We start from the raw sequence: 17,987 nt of genomic DNA, 5'->3' as shown, positions 1-17,987 counted from the left end.
GAGGATGGTCTTGTGACTGTTCCTCCACAGGTATCTTCTTTCTGCAATAGCTGATCAGTTAGATGGGTCTGTTGTTCAGTTTCTCTTTGTGTGAAATAGTTATTACTACGGTATCTTGAGAGTATGCTGAAAAGCAGTTGGAGAAAGACAGAGCTATGTATCAAGGACTAACTGAGGAAACAAATGATGGTTTACCTAGGCAAGCCTTCACTGGTATTTGACATACTTTGCTCCCAGGCTTCTGACTGTCTTGAAGGCGAGGATGATTTGACCTTCCATCCTGCGAGCTGATGGTGAATGCAGGACAAGAACACTGTACCTACAGCCACCAGTACTGCAGAGGAGATGCACTGCGTCACTCTGCAGTGGAAGAGTTTTCTTCAAAGGTAGTCTTTTATGATCAGATGCACAACATAACTGAATTTCAGCTAACTGGCTACCAAAGAATAAACAGTCTTCTCTCTGCTAATTTGGCAGACAAAATCATAGACTAAGTCCCTTGAGAAAATCCCAAACAATAAAATTAAAATAATTTACTGTTGGCCATAGCTAGAAGACAAAGATGCTCATAGCTACACTTGTCAGTTTGCAAGCTGTAAACTCACCAGACCATGATCTTTTTCCTTCATATACAAAGCTTCTAAAATGGGGCTCTGCCCTCTAAAGATGACTTAATAAATAACTGCCTCCACCAAGTCCTTCATGAACCCAGCTTCTAGATGCAACCTTTTTGATTGTCGAGGCAACTTCCCTCACTTCCACCCACTGAAATTATTACCTGCTATTGGTGACTACATCATATTTACTTTGTGGGTGGGAGTCTGGAGACTGAAAAGCGGGTCGTATTGTAGACTTCTCATTTCACATATATAGGAAATAAGATATGGATCCCCAAGTATTAGCTATAATTTGACCCACCATACACATATTCCCCACCATCAAGATATGCTTATAAATAATTCAGCTACACTTAAAGCAACATATGGGCTTACCAACAGAGGTGATTAAAAACAACAGAATTGCACATTAGTTCCTGTAAGTCAGATGAAATTTAGGAAAAATACAAAAAGATAATACCTCAGATAGGAAATGCTGAAGTAGTCACTAACTATTTAGAACACTACTCTGATTCAGTAGCTGCTCTCATGAAAGAAAAATTTTGGACAGAGTATTCCCTCCACCCAACAGGAATTTGAATAGTCCATTTCTATAATTCTTCCAGGTACCTAATATATTCTGCGTGTAGTATAATCCAGTACCAGGCTAGCAGCTCCAAGAAGAGCAGGATCTGCTAAATTTGAGACCACCACATCCACAGTTTTAACAGAGGACAAAGCCTGTCGATTTATCACATCTTTGACAGCATTTACATAGTGGCTAGCTAGAACTCCAGAGAGGATCACAAGGGAGGGGTTCATGGTGTGCAGAATGTTCACAACTCCAAGGCCTAATGCTGTCCCAGCTGAAAAGATAAAGTAAAAAGAAATTAAGTATACTACTCAAAGCAGTACAGGCATCAATAGTTGAAATAGGTCTGTTAGCAGCCATAGACACTATCAGGAAAGTGTCCATATGGCAGAGAGTTTTGAGTTCGTGTTATCACACAATGTGAGTTTGCCATTAATTTTTCTTTCAAAAGTAAAAGAAAAAAAAGGCAAGTTTATTGTACAATAATGCATTACAATACTAATGTGAAGGACAAAGCAATGCATTACCACACTTGTAAGCTAAAAGAAAATAGGAAAGCATTACCCTACCATCTTAGTGCCGTCAGTATGTATGAAGAAGACTGTGTTTAAAGCTAGTAAAACAGTAAAATATCCCATGTAAACCAATATATAAATGGCCTTTGCTTTCTCAGAGTAGTCATTCACTTGCCTACAATGAAGTGTCCCCAAATTTTCCCATATGAGAATGTTGAGATCTCACTTTTTAAAAACTGATCTTTTACAGAAACTTTTAATCTTCTCATTTCAGAGAGTTTTAATACACACTTTTTCTCACATTTTCACCAATATTTACATTTAACATTTCATTACCATTAGTAATTTTTATATATAGCAGTCCTCAACATGTAGAGTTGTGTTTGTAGTAACACTGTAGTAATTACAGTGCATTACAATTTCTGTATACCCAATTTATGTATAATCATGGGAGGGTTCCACCCTTTGGGCTATGTTCTCACCTGTTCTGAGAATGCTGTCTGCTTTTGTGTTCCCAAGTTTAGCTGCTTGAATGAGATGCGCAGCACTAACAACATCCTCTTTCTTCATTGACATTCCTTCTACTAAAAGCAGATCCTCTGTTTGAAGAGGAGGAGAGAAAGCCAGGAGAAAAATGTGGTGATGTGGTAAGTCAAGAAATGGAGTGTGACAAACAGGCAGTTAAGATCTTTACATCTCTTTTACTTGCATACTGAAGCCTGAATCCTGAGCAATCTGTCCAACCCTGAGTTTAGCCAAAGCGGTCATAGCCATGTTATTCAAGGTTACTTGTAGAAGCAGGGCATCAAACAATTTTTTGAAGACAATCAAACAAAAACTATAGTATGGTAATTCACTAGTCTTGTCAGCCCCAAAAGTCAGTAAAATAAAATATATATGTTCTCAACCTTATCTAAGACTGAGAAGCTATTGCTGAAAGACAATCACTGTGAAACAAATCCACACAGAATGCCTGTCAGATTACCTTACAGCATGCTTAAAAAGGAGAGACTAAGCTCCAGTACATGCTTCTGGTAATTCTGAGACCAGTGGTTCCAAATGTGGCTTGCCTGGGTATTGCCATCACTGAGAAAGAGTTGAATTATACTACACAGGTTGTGGTGGCTCCTGGGCTGGCCATACACAGGAATCCTATCTGGTTGCCTGTACACCTATTCTTGTCTACCCCTAGAAAAAGAGAGCAGGTCTATTTTTCTTGATGTAATCTTTGTAAATGTCTTCCTATACTGCAATTTAGTAGCCATATTTTAAAAAATAAAGTATATAGATACCATCATGCAGTTTCTTAGCTTCTCTCTGTAATGCTATTCCAGAGGCATATGCTTCTATGCATCCTTGACTACCACACAGGCACTCTGGTCCATCTAAAGATACAACAATATGCCCAAGCTCAGCAGCGCAGAAAGAACTGCCATGGATCAGTTCGTGTTGATGAATGATTCCACCTCCAATTCCTGCAAAAATACAAAAACTTCTATGATTAAAAAAACCCCAACAGTTTTTAAAGGCCCCAATTCTGCAGGACACTGACATTTGCTTATTCTAATACAGACAAGGTAAAATATGTGCATTCTATACTGGCAATCAAAAACTCTTCTCTGTTCTACACACCTAATAAGCAAGCTCATAGCTCCCTCCTATTCATATATGTACGAAAATGGTATATAATCATAGAATCATAGAATAGTTTGAGTTGGAAGGGACCTTCAAAGGTGCTTTAGTCCAACCCCGCCTGCAGTAAGCAGGGACATCTTCAACTAGATCATGTTGCTCAGAGCCCCGTCCAACCTGACCTGGAATGTTTCCAGGGATGGGGCATCTAACAACAATCTGGGCAACCTCTGCCAGCGTCTCACCACCCTCATTGTGAAAAATTTCCTCCTTATATCTAGTCTAAATCTATCCTCTTAGTTCTTGTCTAAAAGAGGATACCCCTTGTCTTATCACTACAGGCCCTGCTAAAAAGTCTGCTCCTGTCTTTCTTATAAGTCCCCTTTAAGTCCTGGAAGGCTGCAATAAGGTCTCCCCAGAGTCTTCTCTTCTGCAGGCTGAAAAATCCCTACTCTCTCAGCCTGTCCTCACAGGAGAGGTATTCTGTTCCTCTGAGCATTTTTGTGGCCCTCCTCTGGACCCTCTCCAACAGGCCAATGTCTTTTCTGTGCTGCGAGCTCCAGAGCTGGACACAGTTCTCCAGGTGGGGTCTCACCAGAGCAGAGGGGCAGAATCACCTCCCTCAACCTGCTTTCCACATGCTTCTCCTTTCTTAAAAAGCCTATGTGTGGTACTGAACTACTATGACAGATCTTTTAAGCTTGTGAGTTATGCTCTTTATGCACAAAACTAACCTTTCAAGGGGCCTTAAAATTTTGAATTTCAGAGATGTTTTAATGGTGTATTTAGACAGCTAAACTTGTGTGCTCAAGAGTCAGGACACTGAAGTCTGCAATCCTTTGCTGCCCCTTCCCAAACCCTGGGTGGGGATTCATCAGCTAGTTATTATTGCCACCATTCTAAAGGACTATGTACTTAACAAATGAGAAAAGTTACCCCAGATTTGCATTTGAGATATAATAAGCATCATCTGTCATATTCAGTTGCTTATTTTCTAGATACATATCCTGATCTGACCTGTCTTTCTGCAGCTAGAAAAGAATTAAGGTATAAAGTTGAAAAAAGCAAAATTGTTCCAGCTAAAGTGGCTCAGGTTTTCTTTATTTTGAAAAAATGGTTTGCCTGCATAGCTGTATCAGCAGAACTTTTTTAATCAAGAATTTTATACTACGCAAAAGGTTTAATTTGCTCGGATAAATTAAAAGCTACCCTAATAGAAACAGATAAATACAGTAGCAAAAGGATTTTTGGTTTAAGAACCTAATATATTACAGGCACACTGGTTGTGTTATGCTTTTAAGATGACCTGAGCCTCTTTGTGATGGTGCTAGTATTTTGACTTTGGGTTTTATTCACTATAATATACCCACCTGTACCAGTAATGAGTGTTACAAAATTTTCTATTCCTTTTCCATGACCAAATTTCCTCTCTGCTAGAGCAGCACAGTTTCCATCATTGTCCACCCAGACTGGCAGGTGCAGAGCATCAGATATTGGAGTTCTGAGATCCACTGAACTCCACTCCTGAATGAGTTTTGTAGAGTGAAGCACAATACCTTCTCGGGGGTTTACCCGTCCACCTGTGGAAATACCTAAGTCCCAGAAATAAAGGAGAGAAAAATCAAAACTAAGTCTGTGTAATACTTTAAGTAAAAGATCTATTCTTCTCTTTGCGATGACAAGTATTTTTATTTCTAATAATAGAAGTAGACTCTTTGAAGCAGAGTGTGAAAGTAAAAGTTTCTGAGTATTACTGGCAGTGCAATTTGTGACATGTAAAGGTAATTCATAGAACTCCATTGCTATAATCACAATGCATCCAGTGTCTAAGACTAACTAGATGGGCAATGGTTAGTGTTAGTCAGAGTTAATGTTCCTACTTCAGGCAAGATTGCAGGAAATCATTTAATACTTGTGTTTCTTTTTAGTCATGTATGAAAGCCCTACAATAGCAAACTGCACAAAATAAAATGGTTCACAACCTGTAACAGTGTAATCATCCTGAAAATTGCTGTATCTCTCAAGATTTACAATTAGTAAAAATAATCACTGGACTTTTGAGTGGTAATTTCTACTTAAAAATACTCTGTTTTTCAGAAAAATCAAGACTGTGTTCAGAGATTTGTCTACTGAAGAGAGTAATGACTAGTAATAGGCACTATTAGCAAACAGTTTTCTCTACCTGGAAAGGCTTCCAAAGTTGATGGGCTTTGTCAGGACCTTTGAAAATTAGGCCACTCTGTTATGGAGGTATTTAGCTCTAGACAACAACATTTGAACATTTTATGTATAATTCTTGTACTGAGATTATATAATTGTGTCACTTATCTAAAGATGTTCAGCAGAAAAGAGTCCCAGGATTAAAATTGTAATAGAAAACAGCCACAAAAGCTACAAGACAAGCAGCTGAATTGAACATTAAAACTGTGAGACCACTCCAAAATCTCACTTTGTAAAGAACAAATCTGTCAGCAATTACCTGACAGAAACGACATTCCCAATGTCAGTCTGTGAAAGTCTCCCTAGGATTTTAAGAACCAAAAGTTTATTACAACAAAACGTTTATTTAATACTTAGTTGCTAACTCAGCAATAGCTTAGTAAAACATGTCTACTTTTTCTAAATGCCATAATTCTGCAATTGATGTAAATGACTATAGGAATTAGCAGAAGCTCTCTCTTCATCCTCTTTTCTCTACTGTCAGCTCCAGAAAGATAATTTAAATACTGCCTAATAGCAGTAGCTAGATAGCTCTCACAAGTACCTCTATGCAACATTTGTGTATAAATCTGGGTCTCCTTTGGTTTAAAATTTGTGTTTTATAAAAATTAAAAAAAAAATTTCCAGTAACAGCTGATAGTGTTCTTTGAGCCGGATAGTCTTTAGGTGTTTTTAATATAAATGCTTTATTTTGAGTCAAAAAACTCAACAAAAATAACAAAATTGAAACTAACTGCAGAGTTGTTGCAATCTAGATTTATTTGATTATCAAGACAAAAAGATGTTGAAAATTATGATTTCCCCCTCCCCCAGACTCCTAGTTTTAATTTGCTTTACAAACCTGTTTTGTATTAGTGGGACTTCTTAATCAAAGTTATGCTTATGTAGCTAATATTTTGAGTGCTGACAGTAGTTTATTTGACTAAAAGGAGGAAAACACTTTTTTTCATTGCCTTCTGTTAGTAGCTCTTTCTGCTTATTCATTTCCAATGGTTATTACTTTTACCCTTACCTACGATAGCTGGAAGAAGGCCAGCGTTACTGATAAGAAGTCCAGGATTAAGCCCAGCCCTTCTGCATAGTCTCGCAAAAATTTCTCCAAAGTTACAGGAACTCTCCATCTTATAATTATTGGCCGTAAGAAATGACTAGAATCTAATACATTAATTACTCCCATAGGAATTATATGTCATTCTCTAAAGAGAACTTTCAATTTCAGCTATTATTCTGATTCAAACTATGAGTCTGAATTAGGCAAAGAGCAGCTAATAAAAATAACCAGGTAACAAATTTCTCATTCTGTAGCACAACTTATCCCCTCATTTCTCAGTTACTGAACAGTAAGCAATCAGTCACAGAAGGGAGGGGGCTGAAGAATAAAATAGGAATGCAATTCTTGTAAAATGAATGTAAAAGGAAAATTCTTGTAAAAAGGAAAGTTTTTCTCCCATATATAAACCTCTGTAAACCAGTTTATTGTTTCATTATCCTAATAAACATAGCTGACTATAAACTGTTCCTAGTTACTTGGAATAGTGACTACTGCAGAATTTACCATCTTTTCTATAAGAACTATGAGGCTTTCAAGATTTAGCATTTGGACACAATAAAATAATCTAGGTGGTTAAGTCATGTGTAAGATAGTCTGCAAGATTTGATTTGAAGGTCTGACATATGTCTTCTTATGGGTTTGCATACTTATCACTGTTTTGAAAAATACTTTCAAAAGAAGTTCACACTAACTTTTCTTTGTACAGTGTGATTCAAGTAAGTTTTGGTCTGGAGCAAACTACTTTTCTTTTGGAGCATTTCTCACCTCAGATGAGGATTTTATGTCCTCCTCAAAAATCCAGGACACATTAATGGCCACCTTCATAAATAACGGTAATAGATATCTAAGACCAAAGCTCCCAGTCATCATTAAACTAAGTCAGTCCTGTCTGGTATGAACACAGTTTAACTTGGAACTCTACTACAGTGTAAGTAAACCAAAAATCAACAAAAAGGTAGCTTTTGTTTCTGTTAGCTGCAAATTTAATCTAATGTTTTAGCCTTTTTAGTCTGCCTTAGTGTAACTGAGAATACTGACCCTGGCCATAAAGAAAGGCTTACAAACAGTGGAGGAAACTTGACTCGGCTGCAGTTGCTTCAAGAGCTGTTTCAATATACACTAAGCATCTGACTCACAATTCGGAGACTTCAGGAAGCTTCAAAATCCACAAAATCTATACACCAGACATTTCAGATATAGTTTAGATATAACTTAGCAGATTGCTTTCATGACGGTTAGAGTGGGGCAAATTCAGCCTTTATATCAGTTTCTCATTTTCACAGACATTTAAAAAAGTTTTTGTGTTAGGAATGTAATGTAAGAGCTTAAAATACACAAGATCCATTTTAGAAAGGTGGTTTAAATTCATCAGTAGTGATTTCATGTTGAAAAACTTGGATGAAAAGACAAAGTTAGTATTTGTTAACTTACCTACTCCCAAAATTCTGCAGTTCACATTTACTGCCTCCGATGCAGCCTCTACACACATCTTTAGGATTAATTCTAGTCTGTCTTCATAAGTTTTAGGGTTGAGCTGGGTATACTTTTTAACTATTTCACCCTAGAAATTAAAAACAACAAAACATGCCCCCCAGAAATTTATTTCATGATAAAATTTCTCTTCAATTTAAACTACAGGTCAACTTGAAAATGGAGAGTCATACCTTCTCTCTTTTTTTAAAAACGTAACATATGCATGCCTTAGATCTTGGTCCTACAGGCTGTTCTGTACCAGATTCCTGACAACTCTGGGGGACAAGTTTGCAAGATCAGGCATTACTTTCTGCTTCTCTAATCAACCTCCCCTGTCTGAAATAAATACATATTTTAAGGAACACATGGATTGTGTAAGGAGATAGTAAGTTGTGTAAGGAATGTAAAATTGTGTGAGGAATAACAGGAGCTACTAGAACTGTTGTTAGGAGTAAACCATGATACAGCAATGCACTTAAGCTCAATACTTAAGTGTTAAAAAAAAGAAAGAGAGTAGCAATTGCTAAAAAGGACAGAAAACTTGTAGTGCTTTAAGAAGAGTTTCCAATTTGACTGCATTAAGGTTTTGATTGATGTCACAGACAACACTATTTTACCAGCAGGAAAAGAGTCAGCCAGAGAGCAATGCTAGAAATTACAATGCAAAATTTACTATCCTTTCATAAATAACTTTTCTTCTAAGCAATTACACTTCTTAATCACTTGAAATATTGCTGGAGTACCATCTACTGTGATGTATGTTGCATGGGGGAGGGAGGGTCCAGGACAAAAGGATTATTTTCAACTCTAGGAGTCATGCAGTGGTAATGAAAGCATTCAATATGCATGCCTGAATCTGCAGGTACTAAGGAGCTAATCTTAATGTAATGTTAATATTGGAGGATTAGACCAAGAAACTGTGGAAGGTATGCTGCTTGGCAATGTTAAGCTCCCTATTATATCCCCAGTACTCTACAATAAGTGAACAGCATTGTATTAATACAACCAAGCAAAAAGGAGTGTCTGTATGCCAGATGGCTGAGTCACTGTTACCAAAATAACTTAGAAAATTCCAAGACATCAATGGTTTGAGTATTAGATCACATCATCTCAGCATCACATGAACTATAGGGTTTGAGGATTTTTATGTTTAATTTCCTCTTCACTTTTGGTTTGGAGGGGAACTTATTTTGGAAGACAAGGCTGCAGCAAACATTATTAGAAGATACAAAAGCTTTGAAAAAGAGCTTTTGAAAACTCAGTTATTTTCTTCATGAAAAGAAAGCTACACCTTCAACTCTGCCATTTCCTGTTAAATGCTTACATCTGTTGTGTAAATTTCATTATGAAAATCTGATCCTTTTTACTCCGAGTTGCTTACATTTCAACTTTCATAAATGCCACCTCAAGCTATAATCTGCAAAATGGACAGTTTTTTTAAAATTCTTTTTTTCCAGGCTTTGTTGGCAGAAAATGTGGTGTCAATTTTACTTCTAAAAATACTGTACTTTTAAAACTTGTGTTTAAAACATTAAAGATCTGCCAGACATCTCCTTTTAAATGAATGAAAAAATTCTGGACCATTATCGGGTCAATTTACATAGCCCTTCATCTTTCTGCAGGCAACTTTTCTTTCCTGGTAAGTATGTCTAACTGATCTAGTTATCTGGAAGTATGCAGTGTAATGGTAGGAGTAATTGTCCAGTACTATTGAGAATAAAAGCCAAAGACTTCTCAACATGAGTTTTATTCACATCTTTAAAGTGCTGCAGAGTTCAGGATTTTAATGTTTTTTTTCCCCTACAAACAGCAAGATAGGTATCTAAGTGAGTTAAAATTCTTCAGCCCTAACTATCCTTTCATTCATCAACCTACATAAGAATTATTTCAAATATTTTTACACCATCACCAAGTAGTTTTTATCCCATAAGCTTGAAGCTCACATGTTTAAATAGAAATTTTGTGTTTTTTTCATTGATGTGGATAATCAGCTGATAGTCATGGTGGTATTTACTTGTTTCACTGAAAGACGCCTTTGCAAGTGATCTGGCACCAGACTGATATTGATGGCATTTTGGTAGCCTCACTTGCTGTTTTTAAGATTTTAGTTTTTGTTATGTTTGCCAATCATGAACTTTAATCTTTCTAAGTTAGTTTTCAAACATTTGTAGTATGTTGTCTATGACTGGTAGAGCTCTGCAAGCAATGCATATTAGTGCTATGACACAGGCAAAGGAAAGCTTCCTACTGTGCCATTACCAGAGACGTGGGTTGAAAGACTTCTAAGCATCAAGACCATGAAATCACACAGTATCCCTAAACCTGAACATGTCTCCATACAGCCTTGTAAAGGCTGTAACTTCAAGCTTATTTCAAATGGGTTACTTTTACAGGAAGAGAGGCACTTCAGACTCAAAATTCACTCACTCTTCAAAGTCTCTAAGAATTCTAGTGTATATGTCAAATTCTACTCATTCTGATGATGGTATTAAAACATCAAGCACCTCTTTTCGTACATCGAAGGACGCAGTCAATACAATTAAAAAACAAACAAACAAACCAAAAACCCTGACAGGAATTTTAGATCATCATACAACTCAAATTCACCACCCTTTTCCAATGCAAGATCAATAAACTATAATTCAGCTTAAGAGACCTTTTTCAACTAGTTCCTACTACTTTGGCAATGAAGACACCATACCCTTCCAGACTACCTATTCCAGCCTTCTCTTGCATTGACAGTTAAGCTGGATAATAACAAAAACTTTAAAATAATTTTCCCTTCCACTGTTTTAATACTTTACTACTTGTTCATGCACAAGTGAATCTAACTTTTCTCTTCATGGAAAAGGGTTACATATCTGAAGGCTTTTTTGTTTCAGTCAGTTTCCTTTCCTTCTCTAGACTAAATGATTCTAGTTTCTTCAGCTTTTCCCTGTTTTCCATGTCTGTAATAATTATTGGTTTTCCTCCTGATTCTCTCTCCAATGGGTCTACATTTCTGTGGTGTAATGCATTACAGTGAACACTGTTCCAGCTGAGGCTCAGTACTGTCTTACTGATTATGCTTCTATGCAGGAAGATACTGAGAATTTTTGATTACTGGCTGTTCTTCTCTTGGTAGAAGAGATGCAAAATTCTGTATCCTGAACCCACCCACCATGAACCTACCATCCTCCCTCAGTAAATTGCTTTGCTAGCTGCTGGTTGTTGCTCAAAATGTGTGTCCATAACATGGCTGTGTACGGCAGCAGGGAAGTAAAAAGACTGCTCTTGGACCCTTTCCCTTTTTTTTGCTTGACACATAAAAAGTTGCAAGGTGAACAGAGTCACCTTCTACAGGGAACTAATACATCTGAAAGTTGTACTATTCTTCAAGGTCTGTATGACTTCCCACAAAGAGGGAGCAGCTAGGACCATGCACCAGCAGATGGACTTTGCTAGTTTAACAGCAGGCTTAGAAGAGCAAACCAGCAGGGAAGTTGTATCAAGACTGTATGACAGGTGCAACAAATGACAGAAAATAGACTTTACCCCTCAACAGCAAAAGCCAGTAGGACTGCTTTGTTTTAGAGTTCTTTTGCATCATAAGCTCGTATCCTCCTCACTGTAGGAACAGAATCACAAAGCCTAACGAAGTTTCCAAAATATGTAAAAGCAAAACAGAATATTTACCTTCATACTGACAATTGCTACTCGGAGATTTGTTCCGCCTAGATCCACAGCTAGAGCACTCTGTGTCTCTAGAATATGGTCAATATCTTGAGAGATGTTATCTTTGACAGGAGGAAAACAGAATTTCTTTTGCAATGGCTCGTTGAGGTCAATAGATTTAAGGAACTTCAAAATCCTTGGAACAGCATTACCATCTCCATATATTTTTGAGCTATAATATGAAAAAACCCCCCACAATTTAATTGGAAATATCACTGCAATCTATACAGTTCTTTATATGAGAGAATGCTGTAACACTGTGTCATTTCAAAATTATGATACAGCTACTATAACAATACTGCAGCTCACACTACTCGAGTCTGTCATGAGATATGGTAGGTAATGTCAGTAGCTTGAAGATCACACAACAGATTGTGCAAGTTTGGCATTAGCTCCATTTTGGAATACGAAACATTGAACGTAGAAAACTGGAAAGGCAATGATGCAAAAAAAAAAAAAAAACCACAATCCCCAAACATAATAAAGCTCTAAAATTATGGAAAGTTTAAATATGTGCTACAAGTCTGGACAAGAGGTACTCATCACACAGATGACAGCTACATAATAATAAACTGTACATTCATGTCAGTTTTCAACATGAGAGTCTGGTTTCAAAATATCATCATACATGGTTTTATTACTCCATTGAGGTTAAGAAATATACTTTTGATACTTGTCCTTAATGAGACAAATATTATCTCTTCAAGTTTGTAAGAACTTGTATGTTAAGGAACTGAGGGTCAGTACTGTACATCTGAAGAATAATGAAGAGCATCTTGCTGTAATCCTGCAGCTCCCCTGGAAGCTTGCACTCAGGACTCTCTATATATCATGCCTGAGGTCAATCCAACTATAAAGTAGTGTGTCCTTCAGGCATGAGTCAGAGGTAGGCAGACAGGATGTTCTCCATGCTGCTCTTATGGAACAAGCTCTCTTAATCATGCTAGTCTAAGCTAACATATAATTTTGTCCTCTTGATTTTGTGTTGGATGTTAAATTACTAGTTATATAAAAACATAACTAGCAACATTTTGCTCTACAAATACTGATCTGCATACCAGATACTGCACTATGATTCTGAATGAGGTATGTGAAATGAAGAATAATTTGTAACCTCAGATTAGTACATTAAAAGCACTCCAATCAAATATGATGAACCACCTCAGGACTAAATGCCTTTTACTCTACTGCTTTAACATCCCTTCCAATGAAGCAAGATGAATGTACTTACCATGGATACTGTTTACCAAACTGCAGCTGTAGAGCGTGCAGAATCTTATCCTGCGTATCAGCATCACGAACATGAAGAACATTTTCACCTCAATGACAAAAGTTAACATAATAGAATAGGTCAGCTCCTCAAATTACATTAGAGGATAAGAACTGCTTTAGAAATGAAGAAATAATTGTTTTTGTTTCCCCTAAGCAGGAAAGACTCAGCCAGATCAACACTGCTCTTCATCAGTTATGTGCCTCCCCTTCCTCCCAATAAAAGAATGGTGATTCTTGTGATACAGTCACGCATTACAAAGCACTAGAGAGTAGAGTATTAGCCTTCAACAGGATTCTATTAGATTAAAAATACTCGAATGAAAATGAGAGAAATGGCTATTTGTGTCATATCTGCATAATATCTGTGAAATACCACAATACAGTTACTTCCTGAAGTGGTGAAGAGTTCGTATTTTTTGAAGTGAAATGTTAATACATGTCAAGCATCAAACTAGCTGTAACAGAAAACAATTACTTGCCTATTCTGCTAAATGGAATCCACTGCAAATGGAGATATATGTTAACTTGCCTATACATAAAAGCCTCATTATCTTACGTAAAACACACAAGCAGCACTAACATGATGCAGGAATCACAGAATCACAGAATCATTAAGGTTGGAAAAGACCTTTAAGATCATCAAGTCCAACCATCAACCCAACACCACCACGCCCACTAAATCATATCCTGAAGTGCCACGTCTACACATTTTTTTTAACACTTCCAGTGATGGTGACTCCACCACCTCCCTGGGCAACAGCCAGCAAAGCTTTAAAATGGGTTAAAAAACTATGCTGCACTGATACTGCAAGATGGCCTCTGTCAAGCATTCATTTGACTTTATCCCGTGGAAGAAAAAAACCTCAGAACCATGAGGAAGTTAAAGTAGTTAAGCAAACATATACCTGTTTCTCTTCCTGTCTGACGTGTCCCCAAGTTGATGACGGGTGTACCAAATGCTCCTACCTCTCTGACACCACAACTGCTGTTACCAATCATACAACCAGCGTGAGCAACTAGCTGAATGAACTGGTCAAATGGGACATGCTTTACTGCCCGAAAATTGGGATGATGTTCAATGCCCTTCTTCCTCATAACCCGAACCATCTCTTTGCTTCCTACAGAAAAACAAGAGGTAGAATAAATGATTCAAGTTCTGTTATTAAACTGAAAGTCCAAACATGCAAAGGAACTAAACAGCTGTTCATTGAGTTGCCAGCTCTGAGTTGTTTCTGTTTTTTTTTCTTTTCCTCACAGTGGCAGTTGCAGAGCTGGGCATGTAAGCCCAAGTTTGATCCCAAAATCCACTGCAAAAATCTTTTTGTAGTTTTTATTTAATTTAAGAGGCTCTAATACTGCTTCTACATGTCACATGGTTTCCCTTCACCTTCCTCCCCACACTAAGAAGCTGAAATGTCCTCCAGCAACGTGCATATGGACCTGCAGCGGATGGACACCTGATGCTGAGATCATCCAGCTATTTCCACCTGGCTGGAGGTTCTGGGGTAAAAGCGGTCCATAAGAACCAACATATGCTTTAAAGACAATCTGTTATGTATTCCTCTGTCATGAAGGTATTTTACTCACCTGCATCCACATTAGGGAATAGAACAAGTGTTCTCTTGTTGAAGGAGATGAGTGCATCTAGTGTCAGCTCAAACATCTTTATGGAATGTTTAATATCGGTGGTTACAGGGTGTTGCAGAGCAACTATATAATCTCTGGTTTTGACATCTTCACCTGTCCAAATGGAGCCCAAGAAAAGTTTTTTTTACTGGCGTAGAATAGTAAAAGGAAGGGAGGACATACTTTTGAAACTACTCACGTGAAAGCCCGAACAGTCAAGGCACTGAAACGGATATCTAACACATAAATTTCAATGCTACAATAAAACTCAAGGGAGTAACAGGAGGATCTAGCTTGTTATTTGCCTCTCTAAGCAAGTCTCATAACTTTAGAGACCACTACCTAAACCCCAAAGAACTGTTAATTTGCACACCTACATTCTAAAGCTTTGCAGGGTCAAGAGTCTGTCTCACACCAGTGTAAATCTGGAATAACATGAAACCCCTGAAGCTGCTTAGGTGTTCACCCTGTTCAATTGGTCATCCTCAAGCAAAGACTTTATTCCCATTGCTTTAAAAAAGTCAGTCATACCTGTTTTAGTACATTTGATTAAAAAGTTTATCTGCAAAATATTCACCTACTGATCTAAGAAGATTCCAGCTTACAGAGGTTAATGTGCCTTATAGGAATTTGTTTTGTCAAAGATAAAAAGCAAACACAAAACCACATTGTTTACAGGAATTACTTGTATGTAAATGAATATGAAACACCATAAGCCTTTGCTGCATGTTGCCCTATTGCACAGCATTCCTCAAACGAATGTTCATAATATAAATTCTCTTTCTTTTTTTTTTTTTAGATTAGCCCTGAACAGCTTTGATTCTATTTAAATACATCCTTTACACCACAATAACTGTTCAAATAAGACTGTTCTGTTTTTAAATTGTTCAGTTCAGAGAAATTACCCATTTAAGGAGTTATTTTTTTGATTTGTCAAATGGACCAGATGTGTTAAAAGGACAGATTTCTGGCTTTCCAACTATAAATGGCAGAACACAGAACAAAAGAAAATGTAGAAAGAAAGAAATACTAGATACTATTACCAAATATACTAGTTTTTTGAGAAGCAGGTTGATACTTGGTAATCATCTCCAATTAAGCTAACTTAAACTTATTAGCAAGAAGTTTGTATCTTTCTTTCCTCTACTTTTCTCAGAGCCACTGGTCAACAAATCCCACAGACTGGTAACTTAGGTACTGAGTTTGTCTAGAGTTGAAAGTCATATGAAAAACATAAAAAGTGGACTGCTCACCTAGCCATATGCGGATGATACTCATGTAGTCCTTATTTTTGGCAGACAAAAGCTTGTCATATGAGGGACAGCCCGCTAAAAGGATGTGGTCATGGTCTTCACACATGGCTATCAAATGCTGCTCTGCACTCCTCGTGCAGCACACGTGGTAATGGGCCAGTTTGGTTATAGCGTGTCTTATAGAGTCATCAATGGTCCCACTGACTTCCCCACCTTCAATGTGAAGAATGCGAATATTCATCAGGGCTGCAGATGTGGCCAGGGCCAAAGCATCAAACCTGTCCCCGTGAACTATCATTATGTCAGGTTTCAGGCGGTTCAGGACATCTGGTAACTTGACTAATGCAAGGCCCACTGACTCCACCATAGCTGCCTCATCCTCCCCTCTCACAATGGTGTGCAATCTTGTATGAATATCGAAGTCATCTTGTTCGATCATACGATAGGTATTACTGAAGGTAAGACAAAAGGGATTAGAGTAAACACAACTTGGTTTTATAGGAACATAGCTTGACAAAGTAACTGCATATTAGAATAGTTGTACTGTGTTTGAACAAAGGCCTGCATATCACATCTCCTTCATTGAGGAAACTATTTTTTAAAGATTTTAACAGAATGTTCTCATCCATATGAAGATTTTCCCTTGTATTCCAAGCATCAACTTTTTCTAGACACCTTTAATGATGAGCTTTGCTGAATGTGTTCTGGAAATCCTAAGAAATCAAACTGCTCATGTGTTTGCAGAGCCTTTCAGAAAACAAATATGGCATGATTTCGCTTCAGGAAAGGTATGTTGACTCCTCACCAATATATCAACGTTGCTGGACAAATGTGTAAATACAACAGATACGATGCAAAGCTGAAGCCTGTATGCTGAAGAAAAAATCCTACAGCGAGCATCCATTTTTCAGATTCTGTATTTAAGCTGTACCAAAACTAACATACTCGTAGACTTAAGAAATCACTGCACAAAGAGGCCATAAGTTCAAAGGAAATAGACTTTTGCACTAAAGAAAAAAGGTTTTCCACACATACTACTAGCTTTGTTCCATAATAAGAAAATTAAAACATTCCTTCAATACTGAGAATTGCTATTGTTTTATTGTTTACAGGTACGTATTTGAAATACGAACGATCACGCATCTGTATAAGATTACCTGTCTTCCACATTCACTAAACCTGACCTAAGTCATCTGCACAGTCTGGCTGGAATAAATAAGAGAAAAAAACACAGAAGTTTTCCAATTTTATCTTCAACCCATCTGACACATTCACTGTCTTATTCAAAGGATTACACTTTTAAACTCATTTAAATCAGATTTAATTTTCATGACTCACATTCTGCAAATGAGTATCTCACTATCTGCAAGCTGAGCAAAGATAGCAAAGACTGTAAAGTGCTCCAGCTCAAGTACAGATGCAATCTCCATTCTGTGTAACTAAAGAAAATCCTATCTATCTATTCCATTCTGCTCAGTGCTGTAACACACAGGATATATTCCTACAAGTAACTTGTCAGGTAGTTTGGTTTTTGTTTGGTTTTTTTTTAAATGCAAATCCTTTTTATGTGACTGAGTGAAGCAGCTCAGACTTTTATACCATAAACTGCATTAAATTTCCATCTCCATTTACAATTGCCCTTCACAGACCTGCCTTTTTCCCCTACTATATGCATTTATCTCAAACTTTATCTTTTCCTCTACATTATTCTGCTTCTGAAAGGTCAAAATCTGGGGAACAAAAAAGACTGTGAATTTTTGCTGTTTTGTTTCTTTTACTATCCTCCAAATGTTTCAGTAAGAAGCATTTCACAGGATCACTATCATCGGAATTCTGCTGTTGATTACCCTACTCAAATCACTAGAACACATATGTTTTGAGGATCCACTAATTTTCTATGATCCCCCAGATTAAGGGGTGCAGGGCTAGGTTCTGAAAAAAAAACCCCAAGCAGTACCAGGGTTTAAGAATACTTACCCAAGGCAGCTAATAGCAGTAACATTTGTCAGATCACAATCTCTATTACTTCGTGCATTACAAATC

At 37.3% G+C, this 17,987-nt stretch overlaps 1 protein-coding gene across 3 annotated transcripts in view; it reads right to left on the bottom strand.

The window, feature by feature from the left end:
- Positions 1 to 1,226: 1,226 nt before the first annotated feature.
- The window catches only part of GNE (glucosamine (UDP-N-acetyl)-2-epimerase/N-acetylmannosamine kinase), a gene marked incomplete at both ends in the record, with an annotated part of 32,509 nt that continues 15,748 nt past the window's right edge, over positions 1,227 to 17,987 (bottom strand). The window contains 10 exons of one of the 3 annotated variants that reach the window (XM_082013373.1): positions 1,227 to 1,462; positions 2,186 to 2,302; positions 2,996 to 3,178; positions 4,706 to 4,927; positions 8,038 to 8,167; positions 11,755 to 11,965; positions 13,025 to 13,112; positions 13,971 to 14,183; positions 14,653 to 14,805; positions 15,945 to 16,396. In XM_082013373.1, the coding sequence (XP_081869499.1) occupies positions 1,227 to 1,462; positions 2,186 to 2,302; positions 2,996 to 3,178; positions 4,706 to 4,927; positions 8,038 to 8,167; positions 11,755 to 11,965; positions 13,025 to 13,112; positions 13,971 to 14,183; positions 14,653 to 14,805; positions 15,945 to 16,396 (2,005 nt within the window). The remainder of the gene's footprint in view (positions 1,463 to 2,185; positions 2,303 to 2,995; positions 3,179 to 4,705; positions 4,928 to 8,037; positions 8,168 to 11,754; positions 11,966 to 13,024; positions 13,113 to 13,970; positions 14,184 to 14,652; positions 14,806 to 15,944; positions 16,397 to 17,987) is intronic. The other 2 variants (XM_082013375.1, XM_082013374.1) reach the window with 2 other exon arrangements.

Source organism: Phaethon aethereus (genome assembly GCF_964289735.1).
Source record: "Phaethon aethereus genome assembly, chromosome: Z".
Taxonomy (NCBI): domain Eukaryota; kingdom Metazoa; phylum Chordata; class Aves; order Phaethontiformes; family Phaethontidae; genus Phaethon; species Phaethon aethereus.
The sequence above is the reverse complement of the archived record's forward strand: the minus strand, read 5'-3'. Positions and strand labels throughout refer to the sequence as shown.